The sequence below is a fragment of the Glycine soja genome, chromosome 16 (genome assembly GCF_004193775.1).
Source record: "Glycine soja cultivar W05 chromosome 16, ASM419377v2, whole genome shotgun sequence".
Taxonomy (NCBI): Eukaryota; Viridiplantae; Streptophyta; class Magnoliopsida; order Fabales; family Fabaceae; genus Glycine; species Glycine soja.
The window spans coordinates 9625338-9642734 of NC_041017.1; the positions used below are offsets into that span (position 1 = coordinate 9625338).

The following is a 17397-nucleotide window of genomic DNA, read 5'->3' on the forward strand; positions in this document are numbered from 1 at the left end:
ATTCAAATTCTAGAAAGCCTAGAAGTTGTATTTCGTTCCAGCTTGATAAAATTAACACCATCCTCTGCCTAATTCATTAATTCAGTTACACATGTTAAGGGTTAATAATAATGTCAGTAAATCTATGAGACGCATCAAGGGTTAGTTGCCAATATCACGAATTCGTGAGTCATTTAACTGGCAAGAAGTTAGTTTCAATGTATAACCAAATTAGTCCTGAGTTTGTAGCATAATTGATACTGTGAGCTCAGTACCTAATATAATTATACTAGTAACACAAATTCTACTCTCAACTTATTCGTAATTCATAAAGATATTTATTACAAAGAGATCAAATAAGTAGCACCAACACAAACCATTATATATTTTCAATTGGAAAAGCATTACTATACCTAATGCAGTGTTGTTAGATTGGAAACAACAAATACCATCCAAATTTAAAGTCGAGATCTTTTTTTTTGGATAAAAAGAACTTTTTTTGAGGTAATTTTATTTGAATGGGAAAGATTCATAACATGGTACAGATATTTCTTTTAACGTGGATTTTTTCTCCATATGTAAAACTTAAGTAGGAGACCTTATTTAATGAAACACTATTCTTCAATCAGGTCTTCCAGATCCCAAAGAAGCAAAGGCATGGGGACTATATAAATCTATGATGTGGGTTTGCTCTGTGGGTATCCATAACATCATCTTTGAGATAGATTGCAAAGTTGTTTTCGATAATATCAAGTCTACTTTCTTGGAACTTTGGGAGGTTGATCTTATTTTGTCAAATTGTAATCAATTGTAGATTTTCAAACTCAATGGTGAATTTTGCTAGAAGTCAAACTAATCATGTCGCTCATAAGTTATCAAGAGGTCAAGATTTTTTTCTAGCGTTCATAATTGTAATCATATTCCTTCTTGTATCCACTATGCTATTTTGAATGAAATGATATAATTTTCTTTCCCCAAAAAAAAAAAAAACCCAGAAAGTAACGCAACTTAATTTTGCAAAAGAGAGAACTTCACAAGACTTGAATACATTTCATTTCAATTATACGTTTCCTTATATACATCAGGCACACAGCTAATCAATTGATATGTTAATCATTACACTAGCATGCAGCAGTGTCATGATTTCCTCAGGTTCACAAACATTGGAAGTTTGAATTCCAATTAGCCTTGAATGCAACTTGAATCTTGGCCCAAAATTTAATTAGGTATAGGCCTTGCCATAGCTTCTTGGGAAAGGGATAACGTCCCTGACATTGCCAAGGCCAGTTGCAAAGAGAACCATAAGGTCAAACCTTAGAGTGAACCCAGAGTTGTTCACTGTTCCATTTCGACGAAGATCTAGGTACCATTCATACTTCTCTCGTGGCAAGCCTAACTCATCAATCCTGCCATTCAATACAAAAAAACAAGGAAAAAGTTTACCTAAGATGTTTCCAAGAAAAAGGGCATCATTACTATTTATCATCGGGTTTGGCTTCTCTAACGCGAAAAGGACTAAAGCAGGTAATCTCAATCGCTGCTGAGAAATTCAACTGTTGATATTTCAACACAATCATAATTTGCTATGCATACGTGTAATAACGATGGTAGATTTTCTAGTTAACAATTTGATAAAAAAAAGTCAACAACTCAAATTACATAGTTTAACCTCTAAAATGAGTTGCTAAATTTGGTTTTGGATACGGCTGTACAACAATAAAAAAATATAAAAGAAACTTCGAAGTTATTCTTTAGTTTCAAAAGAATACCAAGCATCAAATCTTTAGTTCAATTTTATGGTTAATCCTGATGATAGTTCAGTTCATCAACAACTAAGTAGACTTATTTTGTTATTTCTATTAATGCCACATTTGCCATTTGTTATTCATAATTTTCAAATTCTTAGTTATGAACGAATTTAAGTTTGTTCTCCTGCTTCCATTATCATCAACCATGAGGTTGAGTTAGAAAGTCACGGCACTTCCAGTACGAAGATATGAACGAGATAAGGAAAGTGTAAACAAGCACTACCTGGAGCTTATCATGTTAAGACGTTCCTCGTTTTGGCTACCAGAAATTATTGTTCCTAGCTGCAAAAGTTTCTAAAAACTTCAACACAAAAGAACAACGCACAAAGCTGTGCCAATCTATCAACACATACTTCACTCCATACCTTTGGGACAACCAAGTCAAATGCAGCTACAGTACCATCATCATTCTGGCGAGCATAAAATGGCTTAGCTTCTTTTGGATAATTGTATATCATAACCGGTTTCTGGTAGATCATATCAGTTAGATAACTGCCATGACATGAATAGAACCATAAGTAACAGAAAGTGGTGAAGGAAATACTTTTGCTCTTGTTAGAAAACAGCAAATCCAGAATATAATAATAATATCAATATACCTTAGGTGCTCTGAAGTGAGTACAAAACCTGACTCAAAATTTGTTTCAAATTTCTTATCTTCAGCCTGGGAGGACGACTAATTAACATCAAGAAAGAGAATATTTATTTTATCTTTGAGAAAAAAAGATTGTAATGACAAAAATCAAAATGATATGTTCATTAGGGTTTGGTAGTGCCTACCTTTCTAAGAACATCTATAGCTTTATGGTAGGTCATCATTTCAGGAGAACCTGATATAATCTGCCGAAGACGATTCATGCAGGTGTTGTCGATTCTTTTGGCAACGAACGTCATTTCTTCAGAGCAATGTACCAGAACCCAGTTGCAGAGGTACTTGAAAAAGTCATTAGCACAAATCATGGAATCCTGCAAGTAACACAAAGTGCATTATGCTACTAAACGATACAAAACCTTTCTATAAGAATACAAGAAGTTACATATGTAAATCAGGTAGGATTTGTTTGGTGGATGGACCGGAGTGGGATATATGAGTTCTATTCTATGTAATATGTATGGTACATTTTAAAAATTACAACAGAAAAATGAGGTTAAAAAGTGGAACATTTTGGTTCTACTAAAAGGGGTAGCGGAACCAAAGAGAACATAAGAGAATAGGATGTTTCATTTTGTTGCATCAATGTATCAAACACTACCTAAAGGAACTTGGAACCAAGCATAATTCAGTGGGTTGGATTTTTAACCCAAGTAGGATGGAAAACAATTCTTAGTAACATTGAGCCAAATGGAATAAGATATTTGAATGCTTAACCAAATAGATGTTATGCCATAAATTAAGTATCTTAGAAGAATAACTAAAGTTTTTATACTGTAATCTAATCACAAATTGTAATGTATCATAAATTTGTTGACTTCTCTAATAATTATACCTATCATAATTTATGGTTGACAGTATAAATTTTTACATTGACATCATATAGAAATTAAACTCATCTTATAAGTAAAGAGGAACAAAAAGAAGTGATACCTTCAATTGCGAAAAGGCCATTTCAACCTCGATCATCCACATTTCTGCAGCATGTTTAGCAGAATTCGTTTTATCTGCTAGAAATCTAGGACCAAATGAGTAGACATTTCCAAGAGCACATGCATAACTCTCCAGATGCAAGCGACCCGAGACAGTCAAATAAGTTTGGAAAGGGAAAAACTCTTTGGAAGAGTCTACTTTGTCATCCTTAAAAGAAGCTCCTAGCTTTCTCTTTTCTCTTGCTTCCAATTGTGATGCGAGTTCATTTGTTTTCCTCAGATCCTGAACAGCAGCAGCCAGTGCTTCCCTATTGCTCTCAGTTCTTTCCAAATGCTCAACAATGTTGCTTTTCTCCTTTGCAGCTGCCTTCACATGTTCAAGGCTAACACCTTCTGTCTCATAAACGGTTTCTAGTTTCTCCTTCTCTGCTTTCTGCTCCAGGGTGTTAACCCTGAACATGTTGCTAAACCCTTCAGAGTCTGTGCTAGTAATAATGGGTACTTGCACATCAATAAACGCATGTTCATTGAAAAATGTGTGGGTTGCAAAAGAAAGAGAACTTCGAATCCGCATGACAGTTGCCACCTAAAAACATATCAAAGTTAAATTTCTCATTGTAAAAATAACTGTCGTATGATAAATAACATGATGCATTGCATCACTTGGAAATCATATTATTAAGAAATGTGTACAATGGGGGAACAACTATAAGTAGGATGTAATCAAAGAGTATCTGATCTTACAATTTGCTGCATTTCAATAGCATCGTTAAAAAACAGAATATGGTCTTGCATGTAATATTCAATATTGTTCCTAAATTTACTCCTTCAAATCTCATGAATACTAAATTCATCTCTAGACGTTCAATTATATTTTCATAATACAAATTTTAATTTTAATCCCTTAGGATGCTACATGTACATATGAATAAGATTCATGTCTATTGATTAGTAATATATGGAAAGGTCAAGAGGAACTAAATTATAAATACAGTATGTCATGTCATGCGCATTCAATAATTCATATGAAATAGTTATCTTCCGTTAAAAAGGTAAAACACAGTGCTTAATTATAAGGAACAAAAGAAAAGTTCACAATAGTTAGTCATATACGTCAAGAGCCAGAAAATCGATGTTTTAATCTTAATGTGCATAACATTCTTTCTAGCTATCAAAAAAATGAACAAGGCTAATATAAAATTGGGAATTTCTCAATATTAAAAGTGATATTTAATTTCACCGTGGTTGTTCGAGGCCGAAATTGAGAGTAATCTCTCAACGTATCCAGTGGAATTCTTTTCTTTGATAATGGGTACTTGTCAAAATCTACTGTCCCAATATGAAGAACTTTCTCAGCTATAAGCTCAATAGCATGCTTCCCCTCTGCTCTTTCTAGTTGACCTTCCACTAATAGACACGTTCCAGTAGGCACAAGCCGGCTAGGAGTAGCTACTGAAGAATCAACAACAACCTGAAAGAATTTCAATAGCATTAAGAAACATGAAAAATAAAATGAAGAACTTAATTGGAATAAATTGACAATTGAAAGCTTATGTTATTATTTAATCATACATTGTCATATAATTAAAAAAAACCTTTATCCTATAGTGTACCAAAATTAAACTAAAAAAACGATAGCTACTTTGCTTCATTCAAGCCATCAGCTTGTAATTAACTTTAGTTTAGGCACATAAATAAGCCATAAAATTCCCAACTTAATGATTTCATATCAAAGGAAATATATGTTTAGAAGTTAAGCATATGTCACGTCAAACATGTTCTCTAAATTTTGTTATTATATTTTGAGAGTACATTGATAGGAAACCAAAGGCCATTACTTTCAAGGCTTTATTTTTGTCTTGCAGTTAATTTGGGAGGTCTTAAATAGGAAAAACCCAAAGCATAACGATATCTTTGTGACCTTATTCTATCTCGGACTAAAACATAACAACTGCCTTTTTTTTTTCAACGTTTAACATTTTCAAAAGGATTATGATGTCACAAAAATCTTATTCACTTGTTAAACACAAGGTTATAAAAAAGACAAGTACTTTTTATTCAATAATTTTTTTATTTAATTATAATATAGTGACTATGTAATTTTTTATACTGTCAAATTATTAGTTTTGATAATAATTATTTTAAAATTCATATTTAGAATAACTTTGAGTAGATTCAGTAACAATTTGTCTAAATTAAACTCTAATTGTTTATGTATTGTTAGCATTTATATTATTTTTAATCGTAAAAGTCGATAATTTTATATATATTAAATGTGAGTATAGCATAACTTTTACACATTTTACATCGTAAGTATATTTAAATTTTAAATAAACCTGTAATTAAGTTTTTATTTTATTTTTTTGGTTACCTATTAAGTTATTATAAAAATACGAGGACTTAGTTTTTTGTATTTTTCAACAGTATTAGTGGAGTGTTTGTGCGTATTGATGTTGGATATTATAGAAAGGCATTCTAAAAGCAAAAACAAAGAATTAGTGCAGAGCCAAACAGAGCAGTAATGAGACAGCACCTGAAGGCTTGGAGCGCACGACCCATCCGTTAGAAGCAAATACGCCGTAGAAGCTTTGGGAGGCAAAACCTTATCATTCGGCGCAGTCACATTCTCACGTTTCTTGCGCTGCCCATAACCGCCACCTCCGAACACATCCAGTATACTCCGAATCAGCGGTATCCTCGACTGCAGAATCTCCACGCACGACACGTCCTTGCCCTTCCCTCCTTCCCTGGCGGTGTCGTCCGTCGTCGCAATCGATGGGGGCGGCGCCGTCTTCTCAACCTCCTTCGCAGACTTCACCCACCCGCCCACGACCACGCGCTGCCCCACCGCCGCCTCGGACCGGTCCAGCAGCTCCTTGAGCTGGACCCGGCCTGAGTACGCGAGCGGCGGGACCGAGGAGGTATCTTGTGCTGTTGTTGTTGTTGCTGCTGCTGCCATGTTGTTGTTGCGAAGAAAAGCGTGAGGAGAAAGGGTGTGTTTGGTTGTGTGAGTGTTGGGGAGGAATCAAGCATGGTGATGATATAGTGGAGGAGAATGATGCTTTGCTTGGGGAGGGCTTTGATTTTGAGGTTTGAAGGAGAAGGAAAGGGATTGTTTCGTTTCGGAGTTGGACGAGAGCTTGGGTTGTGTTGTGTTTTGTTTTGTATTGGCTTTTGGGTTTGGTATTCTTCCGTGTTCGGTAATTTGGGCGGGAAGAAGTCTATTCTGTTTGCCTACCTTCGTGCAAAGCAAAATATCAGAGTTCAGTTACTAAATTACTAAAGGCCACGAAATCTGCTGGCTAGCTCTTATATATTTTTTTTAAAATATATTTTTTATTCATAATAAATATTTGATTTTTTTTTATTATTATCTAATATATTAACAAATTTTATGTTTATTCAATATTTTTAAAAAAATTGTTTTAATCCCAACTAATAACAAATAAAGTAATTTATTAGATAATAAATACAATATTCGTTAATTTATTCGAGATTAAAAAAAGTATCAACGAAAAAATAAAAATTTTATTTTATTATAAATTTAACACAAAACAAAAATTATTATAAAACAAATGAAAAATTAAATATATATTAGAAATAAAAACAGTCTGATTTTTTTATTTCATATATCTAAAAACTGTTCGTATTAGTATATATTATGAGTAAAATTATGTTTTTTATGTGTTAGTCTTTATATTTTTATTTTATGAAAGTTTTACGCAATAAGAAAACTAACTAAAAATATTAAAATATAAAAAAATATTCACATGGGAATTAAGACATAGATAGAAAGTTGGCATAATAATTAAACCTAAATTATAATACTAATCATATTTGATATGTGAGCAAATAAGTAAATTAAAATTTAATAAGTGTGATTCAATTGATTATATATATATATATAGAAAGAGACAGAGAGAGAGAGAGAGTTTGTACAAAAGATCTAAATACAATTTATGTAAAAGGTATCTAAGTCTCATATTAAAAATAACGTATAACTAGTTTAAAAGAACCAAAACTTACCAGACTTTTTCGAAATCACATTAGAAAGTCAAAAGTTAGTACAATTGTTAAAAATAAAGGAAACCAAACAAGGTTTATTGAGTTTAAGTGGAATGTAATTACGTTAATGAATTAGAAATAGAATTATATCAATATTTGTACGCAAGTCTTTTTTACGTATATTGTTATTGGTCCTTAATTAAAGAGATGACAAATGACAAAGTTGATACATAGGAAATTAAAATGCATCAGAAAGGCAGAAACATTAATGCCTTAAGATACTTTTTCTTATGTATGTTGTAATGGCGATAACAAAAGTCTGTGACTCCATGATTCATGCTATAACATGCATATATGCTTTGCCATAATAATAGCAAGTAACCTTGTCATCCTCTCTTTAAAATGAACCCATGCACGTGGAAGGTCTAGTTAGTCTCCTCTTGCTACCTACCTCTTGTGAAGATGGAACACCTAATGATGGTTGAGGGTTGGCATCAGCAGGTGATTCCATAGGAGTGGGAGCACTTACCGCCTGAGTTTCATTAGGATCTTGCTCCTTTTAATCCATGTATTATGAAGCCAACTTGCACTTCTGAAATTTTGAAATCAAAGTCAATTATGACAGAAAAGTACATATAAATAAATAAAAAATAGAAGAAAGTATTGGTAAATATACATAAAAAGAATTCTTGTCAAACACATTCACCCAATTAATTACTTAATCTGCAGACATTAACCGTCGGTTATAACAGTACTCTCTTTTCCCATTCATGTCAAACTATTATTTATAATGATAAAAGGAGGACGATTCCACAAGAATCGTCTTAGTATACAAAGCAGTGACATTTTGTAAATATGAGGATGCAAAGGTCGACAACAAAGATCCTGCCAAAGAGACTGCTTTCATCCAGAAGCTCTACGAATACGGCGAACAACTCAACAATGCCTGATATTGGCTTTCTTTGTGTGATTCTTATTCAGTTGACTTCTAAGAAGAGTGTTGGTGAAGTATTTATTGACCAGGGAATGGCTGGGACTGTGAGTGAGGAGTCTGGAGTGGGAAAGTATGTGGAGCGTATAACCAAGGAATTATATTTGTAAGAGTTACCAAGGAATTGACACCTGAGAGATGGTGATATGGTTGAGCATTGATCCCATTGAAATGTGATGGTATTAGGGTGAGAGTTTTTAGAGGAAGAAGTTTGAGAAACGAGAGTAGAGCAAAGTCTATTTATTGAGGTCAAAATCAGGGGAAAAGGAACACTGAAATTGTGCTACTGTATTTTGAATAAAAGTATATTTAAGATTGATTTTCACTAAATTGCTACTGCATCAGCCACTCATCTAAACTAATAATCTAAAGAGTTCTCCGGTTTATGTTTTAGCTGCTTGGTTGTTTCTACTTCTATTTCATATTTCTTGTGGCTCTTATTTCATCATTTCAGAATGATTACACATGTTTCAAATTGCTTTGAAGATTCATAAATTGAAGAATAACAATTTTGCAATAATTATTTTGAAAAAATTTCTCATTGTAAAAATATTTTCTTGAAATTGTTTCTGTTTGGATTTTGCTACAAGATGTCACTTTGTGTCTATTTATTTAAGCTTTAAAAAGTGTTTTTATGGTAATGGTTTTGATTTATAATTTTTTTTTAAGCTAATATTTTTAAAGAAAGGACTTCAAGCACTTCACCTTCTTCCAAGAATGAGGTCAAACATGATGGAAAAGCCTGCCCCGGCTTTCTTGGTGTCAATCTTGGAAAGAACAAGACAAGTGAAGATGCTACTGCAGATTATGATCAAGAAGTTCATACATTGTCCCAATATGCTGATTACTTGGTAATTAGTCTTTTCTTATATCCTTTTATAGAAAAAGAAGGGAAAGATAGACAACCATCTATACTGTAACTTATCTTGTTATGACTGAGTGCAGATTATGAATAAGCTGTACTCCTTTCTTGCCTAAACTCTAACAAGCTTAGTTATAAAAAAACTCTATCATACGTAGTCAGTGACCTTTCCTTTTTTGTTGGGTTTGGCATGTATGTCATGCATCTTTTTTTTTTAAAAAAAAAATTAAACAGCAAAAAGATGTTTGCAATCCCTCACTTAGCAAATTGTGTCTTGACACTACTAGAAATCACAGTTTTTACATCGGTTGGAAACGACATTTTACATCGTTTTTGGACCATTTTTGAATATGATGTCGTTGAAAGTTAAAAGTTTTGACATCGTTCCTCAATTGACCATTGTAGAAATACAATGTTTTAACATTAGTGGTATTCGTCAACTATGTAAAAAATGTGTGTTTTAACATTAGTGGTGATGTAAGCACCGATGTTAAATGTTGAATAACCTGCGTGTTTTAACATCGTTGGTGATGTAAGCACCAATGTTAAATGTTGAATAACCTGCAAACAATTAAAATTTAGGTTAATTAGTAATCAAAATTTATATCATCAATATTACTAATAATCAATAAATATTATTATATAATATTAAAATCAGTATTTATAATTACAAACAGTTAGCAACTCAGCATTATCATTATCATTCAGCATTGGAGGAAAAGTAAAATTCTATTTTTATTTATCATGTCATAAATTGTTTGAACTATCAGGACTAAAAGTATTGCATAGCTATCTATGCTAAATATTATTATCGACCAAGCCAATAAGAGAATTAACATAAAAAACATCTTGGACCTGGCTCAACTGATGGTTGGGAGACATAATTCTCCAAGTAGCAAACTACTAAGGCCTTTAGGTTGTATCAAGATTACTAACAGACTAACATAATCAGAAGTGACACTTGGAATGAGTCCAAACAACCATTTGCAAACTACAAACCAAAAGCCTGATTTGAACCAAAATTGAATCTAATGAACCTACTTATAGGTGTAGATGGGCAAACCTCTTCATCTCCATGTTGTGGTTCTAATCCTTAGAAATTTACAGTGCGAATGTCTACTCGGGCAGGGGTTCCAGTTTTCAACCGATCAATTTCAAAACCAAGTCGTTGTAAGTTTTTTGTTAATCCAAGTGAAGCAGACTCGCCAGCTCTTCCTGTAGGCATAGAAGTTCTACTGACCCAAATTTTACCACTCATAAAAGTCCCCGTGGTGAGAATAATAGGCGAAGCATAGAATTTCATTCCAAAGAATGTATAAACACCTTCCACGTTATCACTATTAGAAAATACACTTTCAACATCGGTTATTTATAAACTATTCACTTGCCAATACGAGGCAAGTGAATAGTTTATAAACAGTCTGGAAGCATTCAACAATTAAGCGAATAAAATAGAAAAGAGAGCAAGCAACCCAGTTCCTTAAATCCAGTTGGGTAAAAACATGCATTTAGTTACACAAAATTCCCATGCAGCGATGTAAATAGAGTGGAATCAAACATGGCCTAGTCAAGAATTTGCAAAACCCACAATTGAAAACAGTAATTACACGCAAAGAAACAACTATATTCACCCTAAAAAGCTCCTAAGGGTATGTATATCCACGCTCCATTAATTTAAGAGTACATCACAAACCAGTGATCTAAACCCACAACTAAAATTGAAGGGTAAGTATACAAGATACACCCGTGTGCACTTTAAAGGCAAACTGGAGGGAGCTTTATCTATACTTAAGCATTAGTTGCTCAAGAAACAAAAAATATGTTAAAACAACAACAGTCAAGCCCCCTCTGTTGGACAGTAAAATGTTAAAGCAATTGCAGGAAATTTCAAGACCCATGTGGATCCATCTACAGAAATCATGGTTGATTCTCTGTTATAGTGCAAACAGAATAACACGTTACTAAAAATCATGCAACATTACTTATTACTACCCAGAAAAAATAAAATAGGTCAAATGAAGTAAAGAAGTTAGTGTTACCTTGATCAAGAGAGCCCAGCAACACACGCACGTGAGCGGAGCCTGTAGAATCGCAAACAAAAACCTTTTCTTTATTATCCAATGTCACTCTCAATTCGGGTCAAACCACTCACAATAACAAGATCCTTATCACTAGTTATCTCTACTGGTGCTCCAAGCAGTCTATAGATTTAACAGAGACAAACTTCAACATGTTTCCTAAGTAAACTACAAATGAAAAACGGACCAAGCTTACCTCGAACCCAAACAGTGACAATGGCAGTGAGATCTAACAAAATGGCATGAAACTTTAAGCTTTCCTCGTACCTCAATCAGCAATACTGCAACTGAAGACGTATTATTATTATTATTATTATTAGTATCATCAATAAAACATGAACACCCACAGAAACTTAGCATACACGAAGTTGACCTACGTACCTCGCGGAGAAAGCTTTGAGCTTTAAGCACCCACGAGTGTTTCAGCACCCTAGTAGCAACAGTGTATGTAGGGTTTTCTTCGAGCGAGGACAATGTGGGTTCTGTGGGGTTCGAGTGAGGACAATGTGGGTTTTCCGACAGTGTAAGGGGTTCTGTGGGTTCCAACGAGGACAATGTGGGTTTTCCGGCAGTGTAGGGGGTTTTATGGGTTCAAGCGAGGACAATGTGGGTGTCGAGGGAGCAGTTTCCGGCAGATTTCAGGCAGGAGGAGAAAGAGAAGAGCGATTTCAGGAAGGAGGATGACAAAGAGAAGAGGGAGGGCAAGGTTTTCGAGCACGCGCGGCTTGTGAAATCTCAATTTTTTTAACTTATAAACATAACAACATCGATTTTTTATGGATAACCGATGTTAACTGAATATAGTTAACATCGGTTTTGTAAAAACCGATGTTAACATCAAATACATTACATCGGTTTTCAAACAAACCGATGTTAAAATCAACTCCTTAACATTGGCTTTCTCAAAACCGATGTTAAAATCAACTCCTTAACATCGGTTTTGAGAAAACCGATGTTAACTCTATGAAGTTAACATCGGTTTTTCTGAAATCGATGTTACCATATTCATCTTAACATCATGTTAACATCGGTTTTTTAAATAACCGATGTTAACATGAAGTAGTTAACATCAGTTTTGCAAAAATCGATGTTAAGTAACTCCATTTAATTACAAAAATGCCATTGCGCTTTCGTTGACATTGATTTTAGCAATAACCGATGTTAATAGGGCGATGTAGAAAGCCTTTTTTTTAGTAGTGTATCATTCTTCCCCAGTAAAATATCTGTGACCATAGCCTCTCAAATAGAAAGGTTTGGAGTGCTCCAAAAAATAAAGTTCCAAATAGAACATGATGGGAAGTAACAAACATGACAAATGCATATAACATGTGAAAAAAGATAACATAGGACCAAAATAGATTTGCAGAGATCAGGGACCTGGAGTTCAAATTGCTACCTTCCCCCACCAGCATTATTACATGTTACAAACTTTTAAATTAAAAAGATAACATGTGAAAAAAGATAACATAGGACCAAAATAGATTTGCAGAGATCAGGGACCTGGAGTTCAAGCGAGGACAATGTGGGTGTCGAGGGAGCAGTGTAGGGGGTTTTATGGGTTCAAGCGAGGACAATGTGGGTGTCGAGGGAGCAGTTTCCGGCAGATTTCAGGCAGGAGGAGAAAGAGAAGAGCGATTTCAGGAAGGAGGATGACAAAGAGAAGAGGGAGGGCAAGGTTTTCGAGCACGCGCGGCTTGTGAAATCTCAATTTTTTTAACTTATAAACATAACAACATCGATTTTTTATGGATAACCGATGTTAACTGAATATAGTTAACATCGGTTTTGTAAAAACCGATGTTAACATCAAATACATTACATCGGTTTTCAAACAAACCGATGTTAAAATCAACTCCTTAACATTGGCTTTCTCAAAACCGATGTTAAAATCAACTCCTTAACATCGGTTTTGAGAAAACCGATGTTAACTCTATGAAGTTAACATCGGTTTTTCTGAAATCGATGTTACCATATTCATCTTAACATCATGTTAACATCGGTTTTTTAAATAACCGATGTTAACATGAAGTAGTTAACATCAGTTTTGCAAAAATCGATGTTAAGTAACTCCATTTAATTACAAAAATGCCATTGCGCTTTCGTTGACATTGATTTTAGCAATAACCGATGTTAATAGGGCGATGTAGAAAGCCTTTTTTTTAGTAGTGTATCATTCTTCCCCAGTAAAATATCTGTGACCATAGCCTCTCAAATAGAAAGGTTTGGAGTGCTCCAAAAAATAAAGTTCCAAATAGAACATGATGGGAAGTAACAAACATGACAAATGCATATAACATGTGAAAAAAGATAACATAGGACCAAAATAGATTTGCAGAGATCAGGGACCTGGAGTTCAAATTGCTACCTTCCCCCACCAGCATTATTACATGTTACAAACTTTTAAATTAAAAAGATAACATGTGAAAAAAGATAACATAGGACCAAAATAGATTTGCAGAGATCAGGGACCTGGAGTTCAAGCGAGGACAATGTGGGTGTCGAGGGAGCAGTGTAGGGGGTTTTATGGGTTCAAGCGAGGACAATGTGGGTGTCGAGGGAGCAGTTTCCGGCAGATTTCAGGCAGGAGGAGAAAGAGAAGAGCGATTTCAGGAAGGAGGATGACAAAGAGAAGAGGGAGGGCAAGGTTTTCGAGCACGCGCGGCTTGTGAAATCTCAATTTTTTTAACTTATAAACATAACAACATCGATTTTTTATGGATAACCGATGTTAACTGAATATAGTTAACATCGGTTTTGTAAAAACCGATGTTAACATCAAATACATTACATCGGTTTTCAAACAAACCGATGTTAAAATCAACTCCTTAACATTGGTTTTCTCAAAACCGATGTTAAAATCAACTCCTTAACATCGGTTTTGAGAAAACCGATGTTAACTCTATGAAGTTAACATCGGTTTTTCTGAAATCGATGTTACCATATTCATCTTAACATCATGTTAACATCGGTTTTTTAAATAACCGATGTTAACATGAAGTAGTTAACATCAGTTTTGCAAAAATCGATGTTAAGTAACTCCATTTAATTACAAAAATGCCATTGCGCTTTCGTTGACATTGATTTTAGCAATAACCGATGTTAATAGGGCGATGTAGAAAGCCTTTTTTTTAGTAGTGTATCATTCTTCCCCAGTAAAATATCTGTGACCATAGCCTCTCAAATAGAAAGGTTTGGAGTGCTCCAAAAAATAAAGTTCCAAATAGAACATGATGGGAAGTAACAAACATGACAAATGCATATAACATGTGAAAAAAGATAACATAGGACCAAAATAGATTTGCAGAGATCAGGGACCTGGAGTTCAAATTGCTACCTTCCCCCACCAGCATTATTACATGTTACAAACTTTTAAATTAAAAGGTTATCTCTTATATGTTAAGATATTAGGTTATTAGTCCTTTATTTGGAGGCTTGGGCTTGTACCAGTATATAAATATTATTATATAATAATAAAATCAATATTTATAATTACAATATTATATGTGTTACTAATAATCAAACACTAAACTAAAGGATGTCCATACCTTCCGAAGCTTTTCAAGAGCAGGAATAGCATCATCTTGAAGTTTCATGCTAACAGCAACTTCCACAGCAGACTTGCTAATTGCAAATTTTTCCTACAGTTAACATTTAAAGGTAAAGTTAATAAGGTTTCAAATCCAGGGGGAAAAGTAAGACAAAAGATGGTTAACATGATCTTACAGCTACTTTTGAAAAATCTTCAAGATTGGAAGCAAGTGTTTCCCATTGAATGGTGGGGAGTGATAAACATTCTTCATCCTTATCATTTGGAATTGAGTTTGATGTGATAATTTTCCTGTACAATCTGTTACTCCGACCTTTTGAAGTTGCATCGTACCTATAACAAAAATAGACATGCTAGCAATGACAATTTTAAGGTTTTGAGAATCTTCAAAATTATTTACATTAGACAAAATTAAAATCGCCAAAGGCATTATAAAAAAAGAGAGAGAAACACCAAAGATGATCAGTAACATAGACTAAGAGGATTTATCTAGTTTCTAGTCATGAGATGAAAAAGTATTCATATATTAATTTATCAAATTAAATAAACAAAAGTTTGAATAAACAAAACAGAAAATATTAATACCTGAACTCTAACTTCACAAAGAGCTTTTAGCAGTAATAAACAATCTAACGGATCAAGTTCCTTGTACTTGGAATTATATTACCTTGTAATTGTCTTGTCCAGTAGATATTAAAGTCAAAGGTCCACTTGGTGGAGCTGTAGTGGTCCAAACTGCTCCATGACTCCGGTCCAGTAACTTGCACACAAAGTTATGAGTGTGCACTCAACAAAAAGAGATTATACTCATTACAATACTTTTCATCTAACTAACTGGACCCTACTGATACATCCATTTCAATTGAATGAAGTGTTTAATGTCTTAGTGATTTCCATATCAAAAGTTAATTATTTGGTAAAATATATGGTTCAGTCTAGCTAACCAGTGGTTAAGAAATTAAACAAAAAAAATTATTAAAAATAACATAGGAGTGCAATTCAAAATCACTGCAAAGCGTATTTTTATACATTTAATTATTTTAACAAAAAAAATAAATAGTATTCTTATTAAAGACATTGGTTAGCATTTGTGAATCAATAAACAAAACAGAGTATAGTCAGCTAAACTGGCAAAACTAAAAGGAAATAGTGAGATAATTCTATTGAGCTACACATGTTGAGTGCCAAAAACCAAATCAAAACCAATTAAGAATCAATAAATTAATACTACTAATAATCAGATATGGACTTATGGGAAAATAAAAGTGATATATTAGATAGATAATATATATGTATGTTAGGCATATATATGTATGCTAGTGTCACTATTAGCTAAGTTATAAAATCAAGCTATATAATATATACTTATATGTTAGATAGATAAAGTAAATTAATATTAAACCTATAGTTTAGCGTCTTCCCATCCATGAACTTGGCTATCTTTTTTGTGACATGAAGATTGGTACTTGTCATCCACCTACACATAATTAAATTCCACCAAACCATTATCCCCAAAATAATAACATGCAATAATAATAATTCCTCTATCTCTCGTTATCTTTCTTAAAGTAATATATACTTTTAGTAAATAAAATTTGGCAGCACTTTTAATAAAATTAAAAAGACAATATAAAAGGAAATAAATTAAAAAGACAAGTGGCAATTACCTTTACAAACACTAATTATAAATCCAGACTCCTAAGGATGAAAAAGAAGGAGAAAACTGCATAGAACACTGCAAACAGCCAAAGCAGTGAATGAGGAATAAGATGTAATTAATCTTAGAAATCAAACCATGCTTCAAATCAATGTAATTAATCTTTTTGTTGATATTAATATATCAAAGAACTTTTAAGGGGTAAGCTAAAAAAAAGCACGGCTTCAACAAAGTATAGATGAAGGGTAATAAGCCTTTGAAAATATATGTCAGGAGAAATAAGAAATAGGAGAATATTCCTGGAAAGGAAACTCTTGTGTGCTGAGTGTCTATAGTCCTGCACAGCAAATATGGTCATTAAAACCAAATTTATTTAGAAATACAATCATTGTTTTGTATTTCTAAAATATAAATTCTTGGAAAATTACTGGTCTGGTCCTTCAGGTTCAACATAATGCAAATGTGCTCTCTTTCAAAAATCTGGATAATTAAGCATTCAAGAAAATGATCATGTAGACACCAAATAAGATAGTTTCTACTTGTGCAGCCATGAGACGGCATCTGCAATGAACTTTCACTAATCATCTTCATCATTATCGGCAGCAGAGTTGAGAGCCGTCACGCGTGAAGTGAACTTAACCTTCCTATCCTCATAGGTTAGCTTCTTCAAGTTGTACCTGCAGAAAGAGGAAGATACTCTCAGGAACATTCTCCTATCAGTAGATATACCAAAAGCTTAATCCAAAACTTCTAAAAGTCAAACAAAAGCATAAGGGTCACACCCAATATAGCACATAAACAGATGAAAAGAAAGCCATGCTAGCAACAGGTCCAAATCATTGCTGGAAATCAAATGAAAAAATAGATACATTTCTAGAATCTAGTA

The 17397-nt window shown here is 33.6% G+C and overlaps 1 protein-coding gene across 2 annotated transcripts; it reads right to left on the reverse strand.

The window, feature by feature from the left end:
- Positions 1-1005: 1005 nt before the first annotated feature.
- On the reverse strand, positions 1006-6505 carry LOC114390059 (asparagine--tRNA ligase, cytoplasmic 2-like). Of its 2 annotated transcripts, none has more exons than XM_028350741.1 (8): positions 5905-6505; positions 4612-4842; positions 3373-3957; positions 2568-2753; positions 2387-2451; positions 2153-2279; positions 2011-2069; positions 1006-1385 (listed from the first exon to the last, which is right to left on the reverse strand). In XM_028350741.1, exons 1-8 carry the CDS (start codon positions 6328-6330, stop codon positions 1202-1204), a joined length of 1863 nt encoding a protein of 620 aa, XP_028206542.1. In that variant the 5' UTR covers positions 6331-6505; the 3' UTR covers positions 1006-1201. The 2 variants fall into 2 exon arrangements, with proteins under 2 accessions (XP_028206542.1, XP_028206541.1); XM_028350740.1 differs by having other exon boundaries at positions 2387-2463.
- Positions 6506-17397: the final 10892 nt, after the last annotated feature.